We start from the raw sequence: 20,887 nt of genomic DNA on the forward strand, positions 1-20,887 counted from the left end.
AAAGCACTCAATGTTAAGGCAAATCGACGTAGAGCAATTTTGAAGCACTTTAGTTGTCCTAGCAATAGCTGTAAGTGTATCCATTTGCACATGTCTAATTTGTGTTCATACCGGGGCCCTAACTGAATCATTCAACACACTGAAGGCACAATTAGTGATGCCCTCTGCTAACTTGGATCAGAATGTTATTGTTTACTACTCCATTTCTTTTTAAATCCCAAAATGTACTATGGGACCATACGTTATGAGCCTGGATCACTGCCCTTCATGGAGTGAAACACTTTTCTTAACAAGAAACAGCTGAGACATTTGAAAGCCAAAAATCTAATTATGTTTGCTAATTACGTTTGCTATGTTTAAACAGACTTTTCAACCAACCCCGGCCAGGGCATGCAAGCCAAGAGATTTAAATTTTTATTAGTCAATCCAGAGTGCCTTCCATACATAGAAAAGCTAAGAAGCTACATTCTTTACAATTTAAAATACTTCCGCTGTGTTGAATGTCCTGTTCACCCACCTTTCCCTGTGCCACCAGCTCCCTCTGGGCTGCCGAGGCTGACTTGACTAGGGCACTGGTAGCAGCTGCAATGGACTTAGCTGCTTCCAGGATCTGTTCTTCAAAATCCAGAGTCTCATCGGCTTGCTATAACCAAAACAGAACACTGTCACACGCAACTCAGAACAGAGTGCTTTCTCTTCAGTTTCCAGGACACATTTTCTTTGGATTCTGTAATTCAGCTACACAGAGACAAAGAATCAACAATGCCTTATTTGCACTCTACAAAGCACTTTCCTGGGGCCTAAATTAAGAGACAACAGTATTAACTATTGGATACAAACACAAATATTAACTGGAAAGTAATGTTCCCCTTGTGGCCAACCTTGTGCAAAATTTAAAGTGACAGATTTTATTTAAATACCACACACAAGATATTTCAGCGCATGCCACTGAGTTTCTGGTTTCCATTAGAAGCATTAAAAACTATTTTCAAAAATACAGGTAAAGCAGTAGCCTGAAATGGAATTCTCATTTTCCCACACAGTATTATCTTTGTAGTGTTCTAAAGTGGTTTGTTTGCTGAGATTATTAGAGTTTGTTAAACGAAGCACATAGTTACTTAGTAAATATAATAAAGGGAATGCATAAAAGCTATAAAAAAACTACAACTCTAATGTTATCATTATGCTTCTTTGTTCATCTGTAATGAAAAGCAGAACATAGTTATCAAGTAAGCCCATTAATTTAATTGCTTTTTGTAATCTGCATCACTTCACTGAAAGCAAGTACTGCAAAGCAGTCCAGTTCAGTCCTCTTGGAGTTACAAAATGTTGAAGGTCTGTCTGGAACCATTCAAACACCTAAACCAACGTTGTAACAAGCATGAACTAGGAAGATTAACCACTCCTAATAATATTTTTCTCTAGATGAAAGATGAACTATTGCTCTGCAAATGTCAGTTTCCTAAACCTAGGCTTAACATGAATAAAGTAAAACAAACAAAACATTTTAAACCATTTAAATCTGCATAGGAAGTCATATCTATCTACTCCTGTGTTGTGTCCATGCCACCAGCAAGGATGGAGTGTCCGTTCCAGGTAATGTGGCTGCAATAGCCTGGACAGTTAATATGGAGGCGCTGCTTTGCCCATGTGTCAACATCCCCCATCTACTCCTAGCTTAGGTATGTTTATTACTTTCAGAACAATTACAAGCATTACAAGGTTATAAGTGTGTGTATGTTATTTGTTGTTTTCTTTGATTTTTACTTTGACTGTGACCACGAACAAATGATATATTAAATGGCACCAAAAGCAAAATGATCAGCGAGGGCATTAGGGCATAACGCATCCCCTAACAGGACTCCTTAAGAGAGATGGGTCTTTTCACGTTTTCCCACAATCCACACAAGTACAGCTTTCTCATATACAATCACTAACTCTTCCAACTGAGGCGAAGCAGCGTTTTGAGATAAAATGCATAATGTTCAGATTCTTCTACAATTTTTGGTAACTTAGTAGGGTGTGGGGAAGTAACCGAAACAATGGACATGTTTATTACTTGTCCTTTACACACACTGATGCGACTTGATTATTCAAATAAGAAAGTGAGTTAACATCTGATGAAATAGAACTTTCCACGTGAGCTCAGTCTGTAATGTATGATTAGATCAATGGCCATGACAGTGAAAGGCATTTGTCATTAGCACTGGTTTTAATGACAAGAAATTACATCTCCTGTCAAAAGGTTAACTTCTTCCATAGTGAATCTTATTTCTGGTGGTACCTACTCCACTCTTGTGGCTGAACCTCTCTTATGTTGTATTGAATTGAGATTTAAAAATATTTGTTGTAGGGACCCTGTCTTCCTAAGTGTTTGAAAAGCACCACATACATCAATGGTACCATAGACTGAACACTACACTTATCATCACATTTTACTCCACCATTCAGAACAGCCTAATACTTGGTGGCCTTCAGGTGGAGGATATCAAATATACAGCACTTTCAGGAATAATCTGGAGATCTTTCCTTCAGAGAAAGTAGGACAAGAACTGTGAATATAAAAAACCCAAAATACTCCTAAATTGCAGTGCCTAAACATTTAACATTTTTTGACCATTTTAATTACTGTGTGCCAAATCCCACTCTAAAGCTGCATAGAGCTGAAAGCCATGATGTGGAGAGTTTGTTCAAATTTTCAGAAGTGTTCAGCATCCAAAATTGGGGGCAGATTTTCAAATGGGCACAGCAGCCACCAGCTCCTGCGTCCATTTGAAAAACTGAGCACTTCATGGAGGGGCCTAAATGAGAGCAGAGTCTTTTTGAAAATATGGCCATTCCTGCATTTCTCTCAATTTGCCTTTACAGAAGGAAAAGGTACGTTTAATATCAGCCCCTTGTTTCTATGCATGTTACCCTTTTCTAAATCAAGGGGCTACAAAGTACAGTGATTTTTGTGCCCTAGCTCATCTGTAAAGACCTAACTTGATATGTTGGTGAAAATCACAAACAAAAGTCACTTTTGTGAGGTGCTCTCATTCTAGTTCTCTGTGGGACACTACAAAACCACCAGACATATTCCAGGGGAGTTAGGCGCCACGAGGGGCTCAGAGGTGAAGTAACTGGAGCACTGCACATCCAATAAGAAATATCTTGGGACGCTGGTATACAGAAGCATGCACATCCCCTGCCTGTTCTATACCCAATCAAAAGCCAATTGTATTCTCCTGTTACTTTCATGGGTATTAATTCATGTCACACAGCTTAAAGAACAAGCCGTAGGGTGATTCTACAACATTTCATATAACTTCTACCATGTGAATAAAATAGAAAGTCACAAAACCCTGGAGATGAAAATGCAGCATCCATGGAAGTCAAGGCACTGGTGAAGAAATACGGCATCCTAAATGAAAACTATTTAGCATCAATTTCTGCCATGTAATGATAATGTTGGATGGCACCTTAAGGGACGAGATAAAAGAACAAGAGCTGCCTACTGAATGCAGAATATGTGCTTCTGCTAATTAGGAACAGCACATGTGTACATCTGTACAAAAGGCTTATGATAAGGAATTACCATGTTAATGAAACAAGTCATCTTAGCAGATGGATTTTTGGCCATGTTTGTAATGCAACACCACCACAACTATAGTATCTAAACAATAACTAAAGTGGCCTATGATTTATGCAACAGGCCTCAAATGTTAATCTCTTACTTTGACCACTAACACAAGGGCACAATTTGTAGACCAGAGGGACTATATTTAGCTCAGTCGGTATCATTTTTTTAAAACACGTTTAGGTAAATTTGGCTCTCTTGAAGTGAAAATCTAGTAGCACACAACCCCCCCCTTCCCCCACAAGCTTCATGGGAGCAGACAGTGGACAAGTTGGAGCACATATTTCTGGCAATGTGCAGCAATGCTGCTATTTCCAGTTCTGGGCCTCTATAGAGAATATAGTACCAACTTCACCCAAATATCTGGTGGTTTGGGGACAAGGGCCAAAGTCGACTGTAAAGAAAGTAGAGACCAGCAATTCCATCTTGATTACAGCTGAAATCCAAATTCAAGTACCAAGCAGAGGAAGGTTAGTATACAGCTCCATCTATCTTTTGCCTCTCTGATGTGTCACAGTACAGTTTTCATTCACTGATTTTTAAGAAAAATACTGTCTTGAGCTGGAATTATTAAGCCTATTTCCAAAATAGTGGAAGCGTCCATGAGCTGAGAGCTAGTTTACTTCTTTATACCAATAGTAGTATATGCACTATTCTTTAAATGGCCGTGCTGTACGGAAGTTAACTCTAATTTTGCTACTGAATCAGCTAACAATTCAGCAACTATTTTGATGATGGATTTTATTTATTCACACAGCCTAATAAAAACATTCACTGCCATGGCTTTGCTATATGGATATCTATATCAGGGCTAGAAAGCTTTTCAATTAGTCCTTAACTACTGAATTAGAAATACCTCTACAACATGCAACACCTTCTCAAAATATTCTACAAGTTTCCAGAGAACCAATGTCAGATGGGGAAGAAAAGTACCAGTATGGGATTCATTCAGCATAGCATGATGTGCTCAGTGCTGTACGTATAAACACAATGTAAAAATGACTAGTTGAAAAAGGATTGCAGGGGAATTACATCTCACATCAATGAGAAAGCTATGGTTCAGTTACTAAGGTACTGCTACATAGGGGCAGGCATAAGACCTATCATGGGAATGAACAGCTAAACACTAGAGCTGGCTGGAAAACAGGTTTATCCCTCTGCAGAAAATTTCTATGAAAATGAATTTTCTTGTTTTTACTCAAGTTTTCAGCAAAAATCTTGACTTTTTCAAAAAACTAAACCCCAAATTTTTCAGTTAGCTGAATACTTCCCGGTTTTCCAGCTAGAAGTCAAACACTTTCTGTGGAAAGCAGATGCTTGCCAGGGTAAATTGGGTTTTGTCGAAAACCACTCTCAATGGAAACTTTTGACCAGTCCTATGCAGCACCTCCACGTAACCAGAGGGGAACTGAGCTTACTCTGCTATTTTCTTCAACAGGTCCACTCTGTCCATTCCTTCCCATTATTTTTGTCCTTGACACACAAGTAAAAAGTGGGCACACAGAGGGCTTGAGACAGAGGACTCAGTGCAGAGGACAACTACTGCTTAGTCATGCTTGTGGGCATGCTTACCCACCCCTCATGCTGGTCTTGGAGCATAACCAGCTTGACCAACTGTTGCACATCCTGCTGGGCACAACAAAAGGTCCATACTTGTGTTCATCTACACCCTAGCAGTGTGGTTTGAAGGGTATACCTCAAAATGAGAGGTCCACACTGGTCACTACATATACAATCCAAGACTGAGCAGCACAAGAAGTGCTACAGGAGGAGTCATTGTCCAACGTCATTTGGCTACCCTTTTTGTGTCAGAGTTAGATACAGATATTTTTGTACTTCCTTACTTTTAACCAGTTTCCTACACATCCTTCAAATGTAATGGACAGCATGAATAGATTCAGGATCAGTAGAAGAATGAGTGAACCACCATTAACTTGTTGCCAACAGTCATGAAAGACAAACTATGTTTCTTCTGAAGTGCCTCTCAGCTTCAATTTAATAAAGATACAGCAACAAGGGTAAGTTACTGCACACAGCCAGGTAAACACAAGAGACCACTCCTATGAGATTTAGTACTTGCATGGCTGCTGCCCATTATAAATGAACCTATGCAACTTACACATCTCCCCAAGAACAACCCTATTAAAAAGAGCACTTCACTGTATATGTTTTAAAAAAAATCAGATTAGAATCAGAGTCTGCAGGAAGTCTTCTAAATCTGCTTGTGATTTAAAGTATTCCTTCATATTGCCTTATACTACTTTATAAACCCCCGGAGACAGGGCAGGACACTATAGGAATATGTTTGATATATAGTTGGATTAAATAACAACCTAATATATCAAACATATCACACAGAGCCCTGCAGAAAAGGCATCCAGGTTTGATTCATCTTGGGGGGGAAAAAAGACACACTGCTGAAGGCTAACAGCAGGGAACTGTTATCGACTGCTAAAGACGCAACCCCTTGCCTTGTGTTTGAAGGCATAAGTCTGCACGGAGGCATAAAGAGTGCACCAACAGGAATATAATGCACATACAGCAATGGTCTCTGGTGATGTACCCAAGCCACAACATTGTTTTCCTATAACTATTTTTTCCATTGTAAGAGTTAATGAAACATGTCATTTTTAATTCCATAAAAGAAATACAGAGACTACTTTTTCTTTTCTTTTTTTTAAACTTGCTCTTTTGGGTAGTTATTTTGTACCAGGTGGTATCTTTACAAATCAAGGACCATGTTATATTAGAACAGGCAATATAAGCAAAAGATATTCAACCCACCAAAACAGACACCACAATCAATGTAAATCCATAACTGTGTTGTAAAGGACATATCACCCACTATAACCTGTTTATATAATGAACAGAAAAGTTTGTACAGCTCAGCAGACCATTTTTTCCCTTGGACACCACAATTAAAATCCAAGACAGTTTGTATTACACCCGAAGGAGGAACAGATAAGGAGGGTCTTCCTCAAAATACTTTTAGATACACAAGTTCAGAAACAAGACAAGTACTAAAACATCATCTGGACATTGTACTAGTAGTCAGAGCATTTAAGCTTTTGAAAGGCAAGAGACTGTATCTGCTCTGCAGCCAGGCTGTTGTGTTTAATTCAGAAAGAATGTACATTATGCAATAAAACATGGACAGGAGTTCACAGACCTATTCCTTAACAGAGAATGTTCTCTGAGATAGGAATGATTCTCCTGAAGAGGAAAGTTGCTGGTCCCACTCTATCCTTCTTAATCTTATTAAGACAGCAATGGGAGGTGTGTGGTGCAGAGATGCAATGGGGTGGGGGCACAACAAAAAGAAAAGGGAAATGGAATAAAAAATAAAGGTTATATAGAGAGAGAACAAAACTAGTGCAGCTCAATTACAAAATCAGAACAAGTGTTAGCTTTATTGTTTCATTTCTATTATATTAATAAACAGGAACATAGACACAGCTAAAATAGTAAGGATTAAAACAAACAAGCAAAAAACCCCTACAAAACCTCAAGAATTTTGGAAGGGATCCAGACCCTCAGACTTCAGGGTGTAAATCCACCTCTAATTAAGAGGGGTCGGGAAGAAACTTTCCCTGCAGGCTGGGGTCTATTGCAGGCTCTCCAGCAACTTTTTTCTGAAGCTAATGGCCACCGCCAGAGGCAGGATACTGGGCTAGATGGACCACTGGTCTGATCCAATATAGCAGTTTTTATGTTTCTGTATTTGGTGGACTGTGTATAAGAGAACAGATGTCTAATTACTAGTTTAGATTTGAGTGACAGGGATGCCTTGTTGATACAGCAGTTTAAGATTGAAACATCTAAAACATTCTTCCCCTACAGGCAGTACAGTATCTCCTGATCTGTGTTGTAACACATTGATGGGATGGTGATAGGAAGCGCACTTTGATGCTGTTCTCTGCTCTGTGGATAAACAGAGTTTGAAATATCCAGCGGGGTCATTCCAGCACCTTTCACTTGCATTACAGTAAATGTTTGTGAAAGATAAACTGAATTACGAGTGATAGAAGGAAAGTTTTATTCCAAAATGAAATACAGATCCAGAGATATGAATGTGTTTTCAACACAATGACAAAAAGAGCCCAATAAAGCACAGGCAGACTGAATACTCAAATTAACATGTTAAATGAGGAGCAGGTGTAGGATTTGTATTCATTTTTAAATGACAATGGCCACTGGAGTGGTTTAGATGTTAGCAGGAGAATGGTTTCAAGGTTACTAGGCAACTCAGATATGCTATTGTGTAGTGGTTTTGTAGAAAAGGTGTTAAAGGAGTTTTCCAGCCTCAATCCTCCGCTCTATATAATCTCATTACAAGCAACTTTCTTTCTTCACAAAAAATGAATGTACCAATTACAAAACCCACAGAACAAAGAAAAGCATTGCTCTTTCGTGGACTTCATTCTCCCCACTGAAAGAAAAAATCCCCAAGCAGTGGACATCACCACAGCCCACCTTGTGAGGCTATTAAAAATGGTCTTAAGCTTATGCTCCTGAATGACAGAAAATACCACAATCTCCTAACAACGGTCTGACACTGAATGACCTTTAGAACCTGCTTTCTTGGGAAGATTCCTCATCTGCTTAGAACGAAGTCCAGTAACTCTGAAGCCACTGAGAAAAGGACATGACCACAGCATTGCTTTCTGAAGTTAATGGCATGCCTTATTTTTATTAAAAGAGGCCCAGTCCTGGGTCTCATGGAGTTTATTCCAAAACTTGTCAGGGGTTCTACACTGTGGAGTGAAGTGATTCTGTGTCATACCCCCACTCCCTGAACTGTGCAAGTACACTAACTACTTCAGGTTATAATAATTGCCATCTAATTCCTCTGACACACATGCAAGCAGTTAATTCCATTTTACTTAAAAATATTCTCATGGACATATCTGAAACACACAAAAATATGAGACTACATAAGCATTCATATGGGACCTTCATTTATACATTTCCCTTTATAGAATTAAGAGAAAATAAGCACAGAAGAATCAGTTTATATTTTAAACAAAGAGTTTAAAAGGAAACACCGGTTTGCTACAAGTTAAATACTGTGTGTTGATCTTATAAGATCTTTTGGCCACAACCTCCCATAGCACACTGCACACACACCGAAGAGTGAGTGAGTGGCCTCAAAAGCCTCTGAAATTGAGGAACAAGAATGATCTTTCACATCAGAAAAGATTTTTTGGACAGAGAAAAGTGAATGAACTAACAATAACTATCCTGTAACTTGAAAACACTTTTGCTAAGAATTACGTTTCCTTCCCCTCCATATCCAAATCTATTACTTGCACGCCCACAACTTGAAAGAGCCACCAAATATCTTTTGCCTTTGTGGTAAGTCACGCCTAGCTTGTCTGAAAAGTGTAGCTTCTACTGGCACCAGCTGAGGACAATGTAAGGATTGATTGTTCCAGCCATCACCTTGATGCAAGCAACTCCCCATGATACCAGTTATTTGCATTTCTGCGGCATTAACTTTAAAAAGAACATGGAAGATGGATACTCACCTTCGGCTTGGCTCGTGGTTTCAACTGCTCTAACTTCTTTGCTGCAGCCTCAATTGAAGCTGCAGCCCCCAACAGCTCTGTCTCAGCAATGACTGTCGGGTCCTCTGGATCCACCCACTCCGTGCCTGAAATTAACAGAGGGGAAGACAATAACTTCAGTAGCATTTTTAGTGCCTTTTGACCAAGCTGATTCCCTGTTACACCTCAAAACTATGTGCTAAATACAGAGTATGTGTATAATATGGAGACCTCATTTTAGTACCATTAATGGCATAAAATACTATAATTTAAGCCACTGACTGCAAAACAAAAGTCAGAATGGAAACAGCACTTAGCCCTAATGTTCTATTATGAAAGTGGCTTGATTAAGAACTTGTGTAAGAAAAGCAACTCTGAATTGCTCCTTCAAAAGCCATGTCTACACTGGGTACTGAACTATTGTATCAGCCAACCATGTTTAATCATGGTTGTTACTTAGAAAGATTCTAGTGTGCTTTCCTTGACCAAGGCTGACAGATGCATTGTCTGAGAACTGTGACAAAAGAGCACAAAGGATGTATTAGACTATTCAGGAGATCATGCTCTGACTAACAGTTCTCAGTAAGTCCCCTTCTACAGCGGCTAGGGAGACAGGGCTAGCACCCATCCATGGAAAACACGAGAGTGATCAGTGCCATTTTAATCCCAGTGCCAATAAGGCCAATAAGCGAGTTTCTCCTACACATACAAGGCTGAACATTTTTTGGAAAGGAAAGATCTTATACTTTTGCAGACCTCATAAAACAAATGTTCAGAGGCAGTTCACTCCAAAGTTCTGCAACTTACCGGGAATGGTGTAGAAAACTTAAATAGAAGAGAATTATTTTTAACCCTCTGGTGAGACTGATATTACATTACAACTAAAATCCGGACAATTATATGCCAAACTTATGACCAGGGCCGGCTCCAGGGTTTTGGCTGCCCCAAGCAGCCAAACAAAAAAAAACACAAACAAACAAACAAAAAAAGCCGCGATCACGATCTGCGACAGCAATCCAGCAGGAGGTCCTTCGTTCTGAGCGAGCAGGAGTGAGGGACCGTCCGCCGAATTGCTGCCGAACAGCTGGACGTGCCGCCCCTCTCCGAAGTGGCCGCCCCAAGCACCTGCTTGGTAAGCTGGTGCCTGGAGCTGGCCCTGCTTATGACAGGATAAGCAAACAAATATAGTTGTACTAGATATCCTTTTTCCAAAGTAAGAATAAGTAGCACTGAAATGATTTTCATGTTACATTGTCTATAATATTAAAGTATTTATGTACCTATTTGCTGGTCATGTAAATGTGCTCATTCAACAAACACTTCCAGAACACCCTGTACTCAATTCACTTTATTAATGGCAGAGTAATATTTCTTTCACTACCTCAATAAGCATCTCGGTAGATTTACAACTCCTTCTTGATAATATAATTCCTCTTGTTCATTGTACTCTTTGTTTTACAGTTGCGGTTTTAGGAGTCTGCCCAAACCAGGGGATGAAAATTTAGACAAAAATCAGTTATAAAATCAAAGAGCAATAAACATCTAAAATGGCATTGCTCACCCATGATTTTAGCATACAAAACAAGAAACTTTTTCTAAGTAATTGAGTCATGAATATAAACATGCTTATGCCCTTAAAAAACCCAACCCTGCTACACAGTTTCATTTTTAATCGCTGCAATTTCTTCCTATCTGGGAGAATGCTCAAAGAATCACCCAACCTTTAATTTTCTTTTATTTCTTTAATTCACCACTGCAGTGACAGCCTGGGATGCTGAAGTTCCACACTTTAGGTTGGATGCACTCTGGAATCTGGACTGAGGTGTTTGCATCAGCACTGGAGATTGGATGTAACTTTGTAATGAGCTGACTTGATTTGAAGTTGGGACACAACGATCCCAGAAGGGCAATGGACCTATTTTGGTAGTCTGCCTTTGGGGACTAGTAGAACCACTGAGCCTCCAGGCAGGCAGAAGGAAAAGCGCTGTTCATCCAGTTGCCATTCTATTGATAATTTTGTGGGACTTCAATTACATTTTGTCCTATGCTATTAGGGCTCCTGAATGCACCTGTCTGATGGCTTCATTCTCAATGGTTCACAGATGACTGTGACAAAGTATATGAAAGAGGAGGCTAGAGTGCCATGGAAGAAGTATCAGACAGAACAAAATTGTGACAGATTTTTGGAGACCATATGCTGTAGCTGTATGGGAGTGTCATGGAGCCTGGCCCCAAGTTGAACCCACATCCATAGAATCACTCCACCAGCCTGTGTTGTCTGTGTGGGCTGTTGGGCCACCTCCTTGTTTGCCTCCCCCTGTTAATCACCTCCATCTGGATGTTCTGTGGCCTAGCCTCATGGCCAGGTCACTTGAAAATTCAATCCCCTTCTGGGGTACTCAAAGTCTCAAAATAAACACCACCTTACACAACAGTCCCAAGTTAAGGTAAACAAGAGGTCTTTCGCCCCTCCCTGGGCTCCTCTTCAGTTCCCCGTTCCTCTTGTGGAACGCCGGTGCCAGAACTGCTTTCCTGGAGCTGGGCAAGTCAGACGGTTATTACCTCCCTCCTTCAGCCAGGAGTCCCCAGCTCTCCTTCTGCAGCAGCGTATACATCAGTCGCTGTCTCGTTATGAGGCAGGAGCCCAGACCTTCCCCTGGGGTTGGGTAATTCAGGCAGCTGTTACCTCCCTCCTTCAGCCAGGAGTCCCCAGCTCTCCTGGAGCAAGGTGTACTTTAGCCAGCTGTAGGACCTTAACCAGCTTCTCCCTCCACTGGCCCTTTCCCCCCCAGTTAGTTCTCAGGCTCAGAGGGTCAGCCATCTCCTGCTAGTGTGTGCTCAACTATGAGGGAGGAGGCAGTATTTATGCTGGTCCTTGTCTTTCAGCTCATCCCCAACTGGTTGGTTGGGAGTGGATCCTTTCTACCAATATCTACTAGGCTTTGTGTGCACACATCTATATCTATATATACACTGGACTTTTTAAAATCTTAAAGGAGCACACCACATGATGGGATTGGCTGACCATTATGCACTACTACCCTTAAGGGGCAGACTACCCGTCACAGAGAGACAAAGATTTCACCAGTAGAGCTGTATTGGTGGGGTCACGCACAGTGGAACTGTTCTGGGCATTCTACACCTTTGTTAATCCTAGCAGCCTGGGCTTGGTTACAGGAAGAGTGTCTCATGGTGAATGTATCACCTTCTCTGGAAAAACTATAGCGTCCTGAGGCAACCAATATTGAATCTTGTAGTTCCAGCCACTGTAGCTCACTTTGGTAGCAGAGTGGCTGATGGCAGCTCTGGGCTTTTTCCTGCAAGCTGGATCCAAATTCTTCCTAACTGCTCAAGGTCAGTGCGGAGTGTGACAAAGTTCTGTCCTTGACTCCGTGGGTCCTGCGTTTCCTGACGGATTTTGCTAACCTCAGAGGCTCACTGTGACCCTCCACATAGCCCTTCTCTCTCTAGAGGCAAGGAAGGGTCACAGTCTACTGAGCCATTTTCATCATAAGCCAGCAAGGGAGGTGAGGAGAAACAACCCTCCCTCGCACAGTCTCTGTTGTCTCCCAGTATCAGTGATTAATCAGGGAGGGGAGGGGGGAGCCCGGGCCCGCCCTCTACTCCGGGCTCCAGCCCAGGGACCCTAAAATTAGCAGCTATGGAAGCTGACTTTTTGGAAATAGGACATGTACAATTCCCTGGGCTATTTCCCCACAGCAGCCCCCGCTCAATATCTTCTTCACAATTACCTCAGGGTCTCCTTCCTTGCATCTGATATGGATTCGTACTACTTCGTTCCTCCAACAGCACAGCTCCCTCCTATAGCTCCTGACACCCACACCGCACTGACTAACTGGGAGGCTTTTAACTAGTTCCAGCCAGTCCTTGATTGGCTTCAGGTGTCCCAATCAATCTAGCTATCTCCACTGCCTTCTAGAAGGATCTTAATTGGCCCCAGGTGTCTTGATTAATCTGGAGCAACTGCCATTTGGTTACCATGGTACCAGGGATTTGTTTAGCCTGGGGCTAACATACCTGTTCCTCACTACTTTACTGTAGCCATCTGGCCTTGCCCCATCACAGGAGATAATCGATTCAGTGCTTGGTGGAGATTGTTAACCATTCCCTGAGTGGGGGCAGGGTGCAAACTAGGGCTGTCAAGTGATTAAAAAAATTAATCATGATTAATCGTGTGATTAAAAAAATTAATCGTGATTAATCACGCTGTTAAACAATAATAGAATACCATTTATTTAAATATTTGTGGATGTTTTCTACATTTTCAAATATATTGATTTCAATTACAACACAGAATACAAAGTGTACAGTGCTCACTTTATATTTATTTTTATTACAAATACTTGCACTGTAAAAAACAAAAGAAATAGTATTTTTCAATTCACTTAATACAAGTACTGTAGTGCAATCTCTTTATCATGAAAGTTGAACTTACAAATGTAGAATTATGTATAAAAATACCTGCATTCAAAAATAAAACAATGTAAAACTTTAGAGCCTACAAGTCCACTCAGTCCTACTTCTTGTTCAGCCAATTGCTCAGACAAACAAGATTGTTAACATTTGCAGGAGATAATGTTGCCCGCTTCTTGTTTATAATAATCACCTGAAAGTGAGAACAGGCATTTGCATGGCACTGTTGTAGCTGGCATTGCAAGATATTTATGTGTCAGATGCACTAAAGATTCGTGTGTCCCTTCATGCTTCAACCACCATTTCAGAGGACATGTGTCCATGCTGATGACAGGTTCTGCTCAATAATGATCCAAGCAGAGCATACCATTGCATGTGCATTTTCATCATCTGAGTCAGATGCCACCAGCAGAAGGTCGATTTTCTTTTTTGGTGGTTCAGGTTGTGTAGTTTCTGCATCGGAGTGCTCCTCTTTTAAAGACTTCTGAAGGCATGCTCCACACCTCGTCCCTCTCAGATTTTAGACAGCACTTCAGATTCTTAAACTTTGGGTCGAGTGCTGTAGCTATTTTTAGAAATCTCACATTGGTACCTTCTTTGTGTTTTGTCAAATCTGCTGTGAAAGTGTTATTAAAATGAACATGTGCTGGGTCATCATTCGAGACTGCTATAACAAGAAATGAGATTAAAACAGAACAGGAGACATACAATTCTCCCCCAGGGAGTTCAGTCACAAAGTTAATTAATTCATAATTTTTTTAACGAGCATCATCAGCATGGAATGGTGGCCAAAGAATGAAGGGGCATACGAATGTTTAGCATATCTGGCATGTAAATACCTTGAAACGCTGACTTCAAAAGTGCCTGTTTTCACTTTCAGGTAACATTGTAAATAAGAAGCAGGCAGCAGTATCTCCTGTAAATGTAAACAGACTTGTTTGTCTTTGTGATTGGCTGAACAAGAAGTAGGACTGAGTGGACTTGTAGGCTCTAAAATTTTACACTGATTTCTTTTTGAATGCAGTTATGTAACCGAAAAAAAATAATAATCTACATTTGTAAGTTACACTTTCATGATAAAGAGATTGCACTACAGTACTTGTATGAGGTGAATTGAAAAATACTATTTCTTTTGTTTATCATTTTTACACTGCAAATATTAGTAATAAAAATAATAATATAAAGTGAGCACCGTACACTTTGTATTCTGTGTTGTAATAGAAATCAATATATTTGAAATGTAGAAAAATATCCAAAATATTTCATAAATTTCAATTGGTATTCTATTGTTTAACTGTGCGATTAATTTTTTTAATCGATTCTTTTTTTTTTGAGTTAATCGCGTGAGTTACCTGCAATTAATCGACAGCCCTAGTGCAAGCTATACTTAAAAACTATTGTGCAGGTTCTCTTGCTGTGGAGAATGGGGCTGGTGACCCATATCAAATCCATTGCTGGGGGAGAGCAGCCAATTATAACATTTTTGTGCAATTAAGTTGTACCAGGGCAAGTGGAGGTGGGCCAGGGAATTACAAAGTTTTTAAATATCAAAAACTAACTATGAAAATTAACATCTAGGTAAATATTTAATGTCTCTTGTCATTTCTGGAACCACTCTGTGTATTAACTAAGTGGGTTGTCAGACCCACCTTTCATCGCTTCTGCTGTCTGAATAAGCTCTGTCACAGCACCAGCAACCCGCTTTGAGAAGGCAGCCAACGGATGCTTCAGTTCTGGAGTTGGCTTCTGAAGAATCTATAAAAAGATAAAAATTAATTAGCAATTAGAGGCTAATTTTTCACTGCAAGTTCCCAATGAATTAGATGAAGTCCTAATGCTACTCTAGGGGGAAAAAAGAAAAAAACGAGTATACAGAAAAATGCAAAAATGCCCACAACTCAGAAGCAAAACTAAAATAAAGACCCCAAGCAGACTGGTTGTGAGATTGTATAAGGCATCTAGCCCATGCTAGGAAAGCAAAGCTGTCTATCATTGTGAAAGTATTCCACAGGGCTGTTTCTGGAAGTACTCAATATTTGACAGATGATCTCATGTGTCAATCTATTAATGAAGAACATTTAACCAAATTAAAATGCAAGCCAAGTGCTTCATGTTGCATTTTCATTTTGGGGACAAATGTAAACTACACGGGTAAACAGGGTACAAAACTACATGTTTTACACTACCACCATTGCCACTGTTTCTTCCAACTATCCTTGTTATAAATTGAGATTCATTCCCCACCTCTGCTCTCTTTTGCTCCTTCTAATATTCTTCATAATCTCTTAATTAGATACCCTCAAAGTAGCTCTGTAGCAGAGCAGGCAGATACAAAAGGGAACAGAAATGAAACAACCGAAAAGCGGCCGTTGTATCAGAAAGCAAGGTTTAGGAATCCAACACTAATCTTTGCTTTAATGGCTGGCAGAAGTTACAAGTGGGCGAAAAAGAGTATCTTACTGAGGAAAGAATTCATTATTTCATTTATTCCAGCACTAGCAACATGAGAAATAGGGGAATGATTTTGCAGTAAAGGATACATGAACTTTTTAGATGGGATTGAGAGGAAGAATTCGATAGTCACTTTTGCTTAGTACTGCTCTCTGGAATTCAACTTGACTTAACAGGATGGAAGAATGAACAAAAGATTTGCTTGTGGAAATAAAGGTTCAGTGCCACAGATATAGCATATGGGCTCTGAATATCTATCTGTCCGCTAACGGTGATCTTTCTTTTTCTTTCACATTTAAAAAGGTTAAGAGTGGAAACTAGAGGTCTCCTCATAGCTCAAATTATGTCACTGATATAGTGCAAATATGGAATATGTGTGCGCTTTTCAAATCACACCAGGCTTGTATGTTCATATAAAGAATACTGCTGTACCTGAAATAATGCAAGATTCACAGTATACATTTTAATTCCTTATTAGCAAACAGAATTATAATTGAATGGTCAGATCTGACCCCTCCTAGGTCAGTGGTTTTCAACCTTTTTTAATTTACGGACCTCTAAAAAGTTTTGAATGGAGGTGCGGACCCCTTTGGAAATCTTAGACATAGCCTGAGGACCCCCAGGGTTCATGGACCACTGGTTGAAACACACTATTCTATGGTAACAACAACCTTTCATAGACCCCTTAGATATAGCATGTGGACCCCTAGGGGTCCAAGAACCACAGGTTGAAAACCACTGTCCTAGATAGTATATTGAACAAAAAAAATATCTGTCAACAGATTGTAAGTTCTTTGGGGGTCAAAGACCATGTTTTCTTTACCATCTGTAAAGTGCTTAGTACACTTTTAGGTGTTGCAATCAAGTTAATATTTGAGGGAGATGAGGAGTGGTCCCCAGACAGTAAGAATTATGTGGCTTTAATTTTGGGCATCTCCATGTTGATGGAGTCGTTTTAAAACTTAGTGTCATTGACAAGCACTAGTGAAGTTTGACAGAACAATTCTTCCCTGTCAATGCCAAAAGATAGCAGAAATTTCAAATATAGTTTTCAATAATTCTAGAAGAATTCTGCTTTCCTTCCAAGCTCACCGTTCCTCCAGTGCTGGTGAGCTCTGCAGTAAAAGGACCAACAAGCAAATGTAGAAATTGATAGCGCATTTCCTCATTCATTATCGTGCCAGAAGATGCTAGAGAAACCCAGGTGGTAGGTTTTTAACTGTACATGAATCCCTGAGTTTCACAGAGCCTAAGGTTGAAGAGCCCTGTTTCCATAGTAAATATAAGTACCTGAATCCTCAATAGCCAAGCAATCTGCTGCCATATTAACAAAATGAATACCTTTTGCAACAATGAGGGCTATAACCAGGGCACTGTCTGAGACTCCTTCAACCCAGCAGACAGTACTATTGTGCCTTTCAGAGCTAACCTTCCCACACAGCTGAAATTTCCAAAAATACACAGTGTGATCATGACTGTAGCAAAGCACCATGTTTTCTGATGTAGAAACAATTTGTAACATCAGTACTACCCTTGACAATGGCAACAAAGTGGCAATTAAATGAGTGGGTGTAAGTGCACGAACTTGGAGGTTTTCCAGTTACCTTTCTGTAAGTGTATTTAGAATTCATGACAGGTGCTGGAGACTGAAGTCCTGTATTTACCCAAAGCACAGATACAGAATGGACATAGAGCAAAAGCTTCTCACACACTGATCTGCCAGTGCGCCTCAACCCTGACCTGCAAGGGCCATCTGAAGGTATGTCCCTCGGACTGCGCCACTTCCAGCAGCTCCCATTGGCCTGGAGCAGCGAACCGCGGCCAGTGGGAGCCGCGATCGGCCGGACCTGCGGACACGGCAGGTAAACAAACCGGCCCGGCCTGCCAGGGGCTTTCCCTACACAAGCGGCGTCCCAAGTTTGGGAAACACTGCCCTAGATAATTTGATAATCCACAAGAATGTCAAAGCCGTATTGCTTGTATGTGAGCACTCAAGTCAGTAACATGCACTTTACACTTCTTAGTCCCAGCACAGAGTGACTTTTTGGCATGTGGATTCCTGGTTATTGCGCTTACTAAACCTTAAACTTTTAGGTATTTTGAAGGGCTCTGACTGCCAAACTTCACGCTCTCCGGTCTCTCTGAATGTCAACAGACCCACTCGAGCAATCTTGTCCATAGCAGTCAGGCTCAACAAGACATTGTTAGCACTCATATGAACTGCTGTCAATAAGACGAATCAGCTGAAAGGTCTGATGCCAACCAATCTTGTTGCTGTGAGATCATAAACTAATGCACCAGCTCAGCATACTAAACCAGACAGAGACATTAAGAAGTGTGTGGACTCTAGCTGACTTGAAAGTTGCCTTGCTATCACTTTCTGAATAACTGTGTCCAAACTTGCTATTATTCTATGTCAAGAAAATTGTTCAATTAAAAAAACCTGTGCAGGCTGTCTGATCCTGTTCTGTGCTACAGCTCCAACCAGTTAGAATTTTGGGGGAACTGCCCCAAGGTAGAGGTTAATGTACTGGGTAGAGCTAAGCTGGGTATCCTCACTGGAAAATGACTGATGCAGTGATCCTTCTGTACTTGCTACTAAGCAACATTCAACGCAATTCTATTTACGTTCTAGGGTGCAACCAACTTTTTAACAAAGAATACACTGTGAATTTGAGTATCCATTTCTATCCAGCTTCCTGGGGCTGGTCCACACTACCCGCCAATTCGGCGGGTAGAGATCGATCTTCTGGGATCGATTTATCGCGTCTCATCTGGACGCGATAGATTGATCCCAGAAGCGCTCCCCCATCGACTGCGGAACTCCTGCTCGCCGAGAGGAGGAAGCGCTGTCGACGGGGGAGCCTGCCTGCACCGCGTGGACCCGAAGTAAGTAAATTTAGTTCGATATAGGAAACGTCGACTTCAGCTACGCTATTCTCGTAGCTGAAGTTGCGTTTCCTATATCGATCCCCCGCCCCAGTGTGGACCTGCGCCTGGAAGCAGTTAAAATGGTGACATCATCTTATCCATCTTCACTTCTACACAAACTTTATGCTCACTAATTTTGGCTTTGTGTGCATGGGCTTGTAACATAAACCTAGTCTATATATGGCTCGAGTCAGCTGGCATTTTTGGGTACTGTAACAGGGTGCTGGCCTAAGAGGCACTGAACCAGCCCCTGTTAGCTCAGAACCTGCTAGCATAGCTCCCATAAAGGGGAACTGACTGGAGCTGGCAGGGTGTGGCTCATTAAAGGAGCCTGAGAGCAATCACCTGTGAGCCTGCTGAGAGGAAGGCCTATAAAGCTAGCAGGAAGGAAGTAGGAGGGGGGGAAATAAGAAAGTGAGGGCCTGTTACTCCCAGCTAGCTGTAAGCAGGGCCGTAGCAACAAAGAATGTGGCCCCCTCCGAACGGTGGCCCCCTCCGAACATATGTCCGGGCGGGGCCCCTTACAATGCAGAAACTGGAATGCGGTATTTATTTTGCCACTTTTAGGGGCCCCCTTCCTTGCGGGGCCCCCTCCGGTCAGAGGGTATGGAGGGCGCTCGCTACGCCTCTGGCTGTAAGAGCAAGCTGTTCCCTAAGGGGCTACCTGACTGATATTGAACTGTATATAGCTGTATATACGTGATGGTGGGAAAATACAAGGAAATAAAAGGGCACTGGTGTGTGAAAGAGTGGTCTCCAGCAAATTTGTACCGTGAGCAACGAAGTGCTCGTCTACACCTGGAGGCTTGTCCGGGATCCACTGAAGCCAATGAGCACGGTTGGTGGCCCGGCAATGGAGGAGACCCTGAAATGGCTTGTAGAGCAACAGAAACAGACCCAGCAAGCCCTGCAGACTTTCCAGCAGGCACACCAAGCAGAAAGACAGGCTGCTTTGGCCTGGCAGGCTGAGCAACAGAAAAGCCTGCAGGACTTCATCCGAGAGCAAAGCAATGTCCACAGGCAGCTCCTGCAACGGCTGGTGAGTCCTGGGGCAGGGGAGGGCGCCCGGCCACCGGGCTGGGGACTCTGTAAAATGAGCCCAGCGGATGACCCGGACGCCGTCCTGGGAACTTTCGAGAGGGTAGTCGCGGGGGCCGGATGGGACAGGACAACCTGGGCCCTCCGACTAGCCCCTTATTTGACTGGCGAGGCGCAAGCGGCCTACATGGCTTTGGGGGAAGAGGCTGCCCAGAACTATGAGGCCGTGAGAGCAGCCATTTTGGACCGAGTAGGCTTATCAGCGGAAAGGTACAGGCAGAAGCTCCGGTCGGCCCGGTGGATGTCTGCTGTGCAACCACGGGCATTCACCCAGAGGTTAAGGGACTGGGACACACGCTGGCTGAGGCCTGACACGTGTACAATGGAGGAGATAATGGACTCCCTGATACTGGAGTAGTTCTTGCAAAGCTTCCCGGAGACGGTGCGCACCTGGGTGAGGAGACACCAGCCAGGCACCGTCGAAGAGGCGATCTGGGTAACCGAGGAGTATATAGAGGCTGAGGGACCCCGGGGGGAGGACCGGCAATGGAAAGACAGGGAACTGGGGCGGAAGCCCATGGACTCCTTCCCCGGGAGAGGCCAGGAGAAAAAAGGGGTGCCTCGAGGAGCACCCGAGAGGCCCGCCCGCCTAACGTGCTGGCGGTGTGGGAAGCCGGGGCACGTTAAACAAGACTGCCCGGACATGGAATGTGGCTGGCAGGGCCGGCTCTAGAATTTTTGCCGCCCAAGGCAAAAACAATTTTGGCCGCCCCCCCCGCCCCTTCCCCAAATCCCCAGCCCTGCCTCCTCCCCCCAGGCTCTCAAGCCTGGGAGGGAGGGGGAGCAGCGGCACGCGAAACGGCCGCTC

General features: G+C 42.2%; 1 protein-coding gene across 1 annotated transcript in view; it reads right to left on the minus strand.

Moving 5' to 3' along the window:
- Nucleotides 1–20,887, minus strand: part of TLN2 (talin 2) — a 183,990-nt gene that overhangs the window by 11,220 nt on the left and 151,883 nt on the right. The window contains exons 50-52 of the mRNA XM_024199754.3: nucleotides 15,249–15,354; nucleotides 9,148–9,272; nucleotides 518–643 (exon numbers count right to left, since the gene is read on the minus strand). Of these exons, the coding sequence (XP_024055522.2) occupies nucleotides 518–643; nucleotides 9,148–9,272; nucleotides 15,249–15,354 (357 nt within the window). The remainder of the gene's footprint in view (nucleotides 1–517; nucleotides 644–9,147; nucleotides 9,273–15,248; nucleotides 15,355–20,887) is intronic.

This window comes from Terrapene carolina, unplaced genomic scaffold, assembly GCF_002925995.2.
Source record: "Terrapene carolina triunguis isolate 2854851 unplaced genomic scaffold, T_m_triunguis-2.0 Scaffold67, whole genome shotgun sequence".
Classification (NCBI taxonomy): domain Eukaryota; kingdom Metazoa; phylum Chordata; order Testudines; family Emydidae; genus Terrapene; species Terrapene triunguis.